This window comes from Lytechinus pictus, unplaced genomic scaffold (genome assembly GCF_037042905.1).
Source record: "Lytechinus pictus isolate F3 Inbred unplaced genomic scaffold, Lp3.0 scaffold_19, whole genome shotgun sequence".
NCBI classification, from domain to species: domain Eukaryota; kingdom Metazoa; phylum Echinodermata; class Echinoidea; order Temnopleuroida; family Toxopneustidae; genus Lytechinus; species Lytechinus pictus.
Genome location: NW_026974140.1, coordinates 7,504,166 through 7,512,843, shown reverse-complemented (window position 1 = coordinate 7,512,843; position 8,678 = coordinate 7,504,166). Strand labels below are relative to the sequence as shown.

The window sequence follows — 8,678 nt, the reverse complement described above, 5'->3', positions numbered from 1 at the left end:
TTCATGCTCAGAACTGACAACCTTAAACTACAACATTTCAGTATTTTTAAAAGCTAAAAAATCAGTATTTTCAAAGAAATACCATTTGACAAGTTGACAACACATGACCCCGAAACAAGTATTTTGTATCAAACCATCCGTATTCTTCTCATTTTCAATACTAAATACTGAAAATCAGTACAAGTTTTTCAGCTTTGTAATATAAATTCTTCTATTTGGGAAGAAATCACTTTACAATTGTTGACATTATTTGCTTTAAAAAAAGGACATGAAGCTTTTTAATTATTTTGAATGTCGGCCTGAATTTATCTCATGATGGATTTGTGATTTGAAAAATATTAGAAACATTTAGTATTCTTTATAGGGTTGCATTGGAATCTTAATATCACCATGATGCAAGAAAACCCAAGTTTATAATCTATCATGTTATCTTGCATAGCAGGATACAGAGAGTAACATAATATGCTTTTCACACTGCAATTCCTTAACCCCATACTATCCTTAACCCCGGACTATCCTTAACCCCATACTTTCTTTTTCGATTCACACTGTCTTTCTTAACCCCGTACTATTTGCTTAGCCGGGGTTAACGCCTTAACCCCGGGCAATCACACAGCTCATAAATATTGATGATTTTACCATACAGAGCGCGATTAACGTGCAATTTCGACTTCTGTGATTGGCTAATGCTTAGCCCCACTTTTGCTTAGCCCTGTTTCGTTTCACACTGCATCTCTTAGCACCGCAATTGTGGTGCTAGCACCACAATAAGCCGGCTAACCCTGCTTTTTTTGCAGGGCCAGATAGTACTGTACTATTTACCGTGCTAGCCCACTTTGCTAATACATAGTGTCAAAACGAAGTGGGAAATTGGTGGGGCTAAGACCCCCCCTTAGCCCCACCAATTTCCCGGGGTTAAGGACAAAAAGTGCAGTGTGAAAAGCATATTAAGAGTCCTTCCTCAACACCTATCTGGCCACTTCTACCACAGGGTTTCACGTTGCATTAATATGTAACAGGTAAAGCATGTAGGAATGTGTTATCTTTCTTAACAAGATAACACTTCCCTGGTTAACTGAAACTGTCATACAAATGTTATACAGCCACTGTCATTTCACCCTCCCTGTAAATACAAAGCAATGCATTAAAGTAATCTCTAACATGTTCAATTAATTTAAATTTCAGTAAACACAGGTACACTGTAAGTTTAGAATCAATTGTATGTCACAGGATCCAAATGTCAATGAAACTTGTACTGGTGCCATATCTCTCCAATTGAATAAGATTTTCAACTAAATTAGATTTTAAACTTTAACATGTCATCTCCAAGCATGAAAGATCATGACATATAGTACTGAAACAAACAATTGTATTACACAAAACAGTTATTCAGTATCGAACAAGTGAATATGCCCCTCATCAATATGTTGATTAATAAGCATACATGTAACTCTCTAGACATATTAATAACGGTCAAGTCCATCAAAGAGAGAAAAATGGAATTACGAAAATTGTGAAAATTTCATCAAGATCAAATGTAAAATAAGAAAGTTATATTAATTTTTATTTTTATTTATGAAAAATTAGAAAATACGGTAGACCTAAACTCACTCAGTATTTCTTTTGTATTTTATTATCGTCACGTGTCATGTGGTCGCCTACTTTTGCGTTACATGGTGATTTTTGCTTTTGCATTGCCTTTTTAACTTCATAAGTCTTCATCTCACTAAGTATGTACACCCTATAATAGTAAAAGTATATATTTTCTGAAAGGAAATTGCACAATGAACCAAAATTATATGCAATTAGAAATAGCACTACATGTATGTGTAAGGCATAAGTGTTTATTGTGTTGAATAGTAAAATAGTCATTATCTCTTTAATCTCATATTTGTGATCATAATAATTTGTATAGTCCCTCTGTGGCCAAAGTAATCATATTTCTTAACAGTGCAGTGTCAGACCTTTCTTACAATCTATAGTTTTATTATGTTTATGCTCAAGAAATTACTTCGTAATCAATATGTTTTTTGGGAAAATACAGAAATACCATTATACTAGTGTTATTATTCCTTGCATTACCATTATGTGGTGGGTATATCTGTTGTGTTAATCTGATTTAAAGTTGATTTAAGAAGGGGGTGAGTTTCCATAAATATAGGTTCTACACACAATATATAGTATATATAAGTTGTTCAAACAGATAGCATGTCACAAAAATCCTCTGCCTTCTCGATATTTTGCTTTGAAAGTCTATGAAATTAGCCACCTGTCAGAGCCCGAGAGACGAGTGTACAGAAAAGTCACTCGGAGTGTGACGTCACCGGGGGGAATTTAGTATAAGAGGTGCCTGAATGTCATACAGAAATGCTATGCAGAGAGAGAAAGATATTTTACAATTTTTTTTCAAAGCAACTCGAATCAAACAAATAGGACTGATATGTACAAATCTTTACTTTCCCTGTATAAAAAACAGTATGAATAACCATCATGAACTCTTCAATCATGATGTAAGATAGCAAACAGTGAGTTATTGAATGATATTTTCACTATTTCTCATTTATTTTATCACGATGTTCAATCAAGTGAGTAGCTGGAAAGTAATTCCGGCGGATAGCTCAGCTCTCGCTCAGCGCGCGCTGAACGCATAATACTAGTACACACACAACACCCAGGCATTGAGTGTACTGTTATGGTCTGGTGGCCGTGCAGCGATCCCCTGGCGTACTCTTCTTTTCTTTTGTCTTTGACTCCACTTTTATATCCTCTGGATCATTTCCACTCATAGCTCATTCCACAGAACAATCTTGAACCAAACGTATTATTCTTTCTCGGCCTTCTGAGTTGTTTTCTATATTTAATTACGCTAGGGGTCACCGTCACACATACAAACGCAATTCGCAAGTGAGTTGAAGACAGAGAGATATATAGTAATTAGTATACATCTCTATGGTTGAAGACAACAAGGAAGGTATGCGGTACGGTAGCTCGACAGCTAGCTGCGCCGGAGCGGGCGGCCGGTCGGCACAAAGCAATTCCGCAACCAACTGTGTTTTTTGCAAGAGCCGCGTCACACGCGGATAAATATGTCATAATAACACGTCTGCTACGTTATCGACTGGTGAGAAGATCTCGATCAAATTTCATATTATTCACCTTGAAATTATTCCTTTAGGGTCTATGGTATCATTCTGAGGGAATTTACATATTTGGAATAATAGTACGGCCACAAATATTTTAATCATTTCCTCTTTGCAAGTTCTATGGCTCGCAGATACAACTTCAACTGCAGTTATTCCATATGAAGGCGTACGTGCATACATGTAGTACACAAAGCGGCACTGCCTAGGTTTACTACACCGGGACCGAATACCCCCCGGTGACGTCACACTCAAAGAACACCCGTCTCGGTAGGCATTGCAGGAGCGAACTCGGGGAAAATGGGTAGGGATACATCGTTCAAATTCACTATTTTGAAAAAAGAAAATGGGGGTTCGAATCACCTCTTAGTGTTTGGGGGGTTGTAAGGTTGCTATTAATGTAAATATCTCAATATTTGGAATCGTCTTCTTAATTCAACTTTAAGGAAGAAAACAATAGCATTAGACCAAAATGCTTCTAAGACTCTGCACATATTGTTGATCTGAATATCTCTGACTTGTATCATTTGACCTTTAAGATCTGCAACAGAGTATCACTTTCATCATACAGAATAGTAGAAATCATATTTACTGGGTTTTTTTTACACAAAAGCTACATTGAAATTCAGAATAACTGAAGACTTGTGCCAATATGGTAAAATTGCTATGAAAAGTGAAAAAAAAATTATAGTTCTTTTTTAATGTTTTTGATCTTATTTTTCATTTTTACATGAAAATTACTGAATGACATTGCTACAGTAAACTTATTTTTCAATCAATTAACAGTAACATATATGTTTTAGTTTAAATTTTAAAACCAAATTTGTAGTTGAAAGTCAAGTTCTTGCAAAAATATTTGTTTTACCCAAAATAGCACGAAACATTGAAAATCCCCATTGATTTTGTACAGGCGTCACTGCTTCTGTTGGCACCGCTTCCAGCACCAACCCTAGTGCTTCGTCTTTAAAGATGTGTACATGTAACTCTATTTATATGTACATTAGCCAACGAATTCAGCTTTAAAATGATAGCAAAATTTTTGGCATAGCTCCTTTGGTTTTGAAAATATTTAGAGATAACTCTACAAATTAACCAAAATATATAACAGCAGTTACAGCACCACCCATTTTAGTGGGTGACCTCATGACAAATGGCCTTAATAGTGTATACAAAATATAGAATATTTCATTTTTTGAGGAGTTAATAATAAGGAAGCATCTTTATGAATCACTACAGCAGTGGTAAAGCTTGTTTCACATCATAAGGAAAAATATTTCATACAATTAAATAGAAAAGAAATACCAGGTAGTGAGCAGGTGACGTAATTTGTAGATCAACCAGGATATCTATATAACTGTATTGGGAAATTACGCAAAAATTTAACATCGTAAACTTTCTTAATATACATTAACATCCAATTTTGATGAATTTTCCAGAATTTTCAAGAAAATCTTTTTGTGAAGAGCTGCACTGAAAAAGTTGATGTTTTGTGAGGGGAATACACACTTCTGTTGGATACTGTAGATCAACATTCAAGGAATTTTTTCAAAAGGAATGTACTGAAATACAATACAGACTACTTGTACATCTTTTTCAGCCTATTTCTAATCTATTAAAGTTCTAACATAAAGTCTTTGTTAAAATCTTTCATATAAATAAAATTCAATCTTAGGATCGATAAATATAATATTCAGAGTTGGAAAGTAGATTTGTTCTGTAACGACGATTGCATGATACAGACCTCTTAAAAGACAAATCTAACTATAAACATGAAAAGACAAATAGCACATACAAGTAGGATATATAGATGGATAGTACTCAAATAGGATGACTAACAAACATCCTGCTTTCATTGAACACCTGTGTAGAATATATATCAGACATACAGTATCTGTAGTAAATTGTTTCAGTAAAACATGTTGAATAACAATAGATACATGAACAATTGATAAACAATGTCAATGCTTTATATTTTCTCAAACCTATGGTTTTCCTGCGATTGCACCAACAAAAATAAGAGGGGAGCTACGTTTTGATTTTCCCCTCTAAATAATTTCTTTCAGTAATTTTACTGACCTTATTTATCTTGATGAACTAAAGAGAATTGTTTGAAGAGTTGTTGTATATCACAACACTCTCCTGTAATAGGCAACATCGTCTAATAAAACACTGACATCACTCAACCACTGCTCCCCTGATAATTGTTGATTGGACTCGTCTAGCCAAGTTCCAGCAGGAAGGTAAACATGTCTCTTGGTAGTGCCTTCATCTAAGATGGGTGCAACAAGAAGATCATCACCAACCAAGAACTCGGAGTTGATTCTTAAAGCGACTGGATCGGTAGGAGCTGACCACCATAGGGGTCTTATAACAGGATCCCCTTTCTGGGAGAATTCTTGAGCGAGGTCCAAGACCCGTTGAGCGATGTTATCCTGATGAAAATCTACCCATTTTTTAATGATTCTCCTGGTGTCTTCATCATATTCTGCTAGGATGGTAGGTATTTGCATAGCAGGGAGAAAAGCAGAGAGCTCTATGTACCTTATGAAGAGTTCTTTTGATGGGAGACAGTCTTGAGGGTGGCTACAACCATCCTTCAAATATTTTAATTCTGGCATGAAATATGGGTAGCCTAGGAGACCCATTGTTAGAGCTGTTGGAATGATGGTTTTCAAGCCATTTTCTCCATCCCAAGTAGGGTCTTTTCTAATCAATTCGGCAACTAATGGAATGTTTTGACACTGATACATACACCTAACAAATGGTGATGACACCTCATTGGCAATAGTGACATACCTGGTGGCATACTCATCTGCAATCTCAAGGGCATTCTCTACTTGGAAGCCAATAGGTAAATAACTTGCTTGACCGTAATCAAAGGTGAAACCATCAACACCGCTTGCTTGAAGGGACTGAAGTTTGTTCTTAAACCATTGGACGGCACTATTGCTGGACACATCAAGGGCAGCTCCTACATTGTCGCCCCATCTAGTAAGCCCTGGAACTAGATCCCTAGGATCGTTTACCCAATACCCGTTACTTACACCATCCATAAAGTTTTTTGACTGCGTGCTGACGTATGGCGTAACCTGGACAGCTGTTGTGAATCTAAATCCAGGTTTTGTAATATTTGCCATGATTGCAGAGACATCTGTAAAGCGAGTAGTATCAAATGCAAGATCTCCTTCAATTGCTTGATATGACGTTGGGATTTCAAATACGCCCGAGGTATATCCAAGGTTGTGAAGAGTATTTGCAGTGGTTACCAACAGTGATTCATTCCATGAAGCTTTATCTGCTGGTGTAGCTACGGACCATGTTGGGTACGTAATGACATTACTATCTGGAGCATTCTCTGTTCTTACAGTAAATCTATTGCTCATGTTCCTGTGAATGGCCTTCAGGTCTGAAGCAAGACACATGGTGTATTGCAGGAGAGCATACTTGCTAGAATTGGAATGGATGGATATGTCATACTGACCAGACTCCAGACACATCTCTTGCCTCTCACTATCCATGCTCACAGAGATAAATGATGAATCATTGACCCTTAAACCTAATCCGTTGGATGAAAGCCAGTAGCGCTCGACGACAGGCCCAAAAGGTGACGAACCGTCTCCGGATAAGAAAGGCTGAGAAGGCAAATCATCAACCTCAATTGGCCATCGTTGGTTGGCCACGACTGCACCACCATACCAATGTGCATTCTGGAGGGATAAGCAATCTTTATGCATAACTTCATGATGAATAGCTGTCCATGTAAATTCATAGCAGTCCATGTTGTCCAACTCTAACCAATCAATCTCCAGCTGGCCGTACTCTCTCCATTCTAAACAAAGTCTCCTGTCTGTGGTCGTAGCACAGGTTGAAGGGGTAACAAGAGGTAAGTTTATTCCAACAGAGCTGTGAGTGTAGTTACTTCCTCTGTAGCTCACACGTACAGTTTTACTTTCCACATAGAACAATAATCTCCCAACTTTATAATGCAGTGGTGGTTCCGAATAGAAAAGGAGAATACAGGTAGTACCAATGACAATCAACATAAAAAGTATTACAACAAACACCTTGAGCCGGAATTCTCTTGGTATCTTCAAAACCTTAACAGGTTGGCTAACATCCACTATAGCCGGGTCTACACCAGAGTCTGTTGTGTTATGAAGATCTATAGGTGTCATACCATCATCCACTGAAGTCTTGACCTCATCAAAATTCACCAATGAATGGCCATTGCCTTTCTTACTCTCTTGGACTTCATCTACTTGAAATCTGGTCATTCCTGCCATTAGATAAAAAAAGACAAATAATGTGGTAAATAACTAAAAATATATATTTTTTGTAAGTGTGAATGACCTTTAAGTTTTGGTAAATCCTCCTAAAATGTGTGAGTTAACAATTACTATGAATCAGTGGCAGCACCAGGATTTTAAACTAGGGGGGTGGGGGGGGGGGCAAAATATTTTTTTTTGGGGGGGGGGCAAAGGTGGACATACATTTTTAATATATATATAGGCAGAGCTGCCAAGTTGTATTTTGCATTTTCAGTATTCTTATCTCCCAAAATCAGTATTTTGACAAAAAAATCAGTATTTTTACTGTGTGAGATAAATATTGTGTATTTTTCCCAAAAAAGTGTATTTCATAATAAAATGCTTGGCGCACTCGCCCATCACGGCGCTCAAGCTGCATGCAAGCTAAAATGCGCACTGCTCTCGCAGATGAAAAAAAAACAAGTTACCTGAAATTACATTGATCTAATAACCATATTTTTTTTATACAAAAAACATATTTTTTAAAGAAAAAACGTACTGCCGTATTTTGGTTGCAAAAACGTACTAAATACGGCTAAAACGTACTGGTTGGCAGGTCTGTATAGTGAGTGATTGTATTACCGACCGGCCTTGTATTACCGAACGTGCACATCGTACGCATCAGAAAATCAATTCATACGCTCAAAATTTTGCAACATCCTTCCAAAGAGAACTTGAATAGAAATTGATGAAAAATGGTCAAAAACACATTTTCAAAGTCTTAATATTTTAACTATAATAAAATATGGTCAAAATAGCTCATAAGTGTTTTTGTTGTTTTGTCAACTTTTCCCATAGAAAACACACGTTCGGTAATACGATACCCTTTCAAGTGACCAAAATATTTCACGTGCGAAGAGGGGTCCGATTAGAAGCTAATATCGTAAAAAGGAAAAAACTATTTCGGCAAAATTTTCACATATTTATATTTTGTAGGTAATTGTGTATTTATGTTAAAAGTTTGGTGAATTTTATGAGAATAACGTGTTTTATATGATTGAATTCATGAAAAGTGTTCGGTAATAAGATCCACTACCATATAGGCCCTATTGAATTGAAAAAGGACTGCATGCAGTGACTTGTGAAGATGATATTTCATAAAATAAATAAATCAAGCACAAAGCGCAAGCTGAAAATGTCTAATATCCTGATATGATAACTGGATGTTCTAAGCATTTTTTGTAACCATGAACAGGATGGGAATATGACAATGTCTTGTGCCCATGGCTAC

At 36.5% G+C, this 8,678-nt stretch overlaps 1 protein-coding gene across 1 annotated transcript; it reads right to left on the bottom strand.

The window, feature by feature from the left end:
• Nucleotides 1-3,067: 3,067 nt before the first annotated feature.
• On the bottom strand, nucleotides 3,068-7,423 carry LOC129260955 (myogenesis-regulating glycosidase-like). Its single transcript, XM_054898970.2, has one exon. It carries the CDS (start codon nucleotides 7,421-7,423, stop codon nucleotides 5,267-5,269), a length of 2,157 nt encoding a protein of 718 aa, XP_054754945.1. The 3' UTR covers nucleotides 3,068-5,266.
• Nucleotides 7,424-8,678: the final 1,255 nt, after the last annotated feature.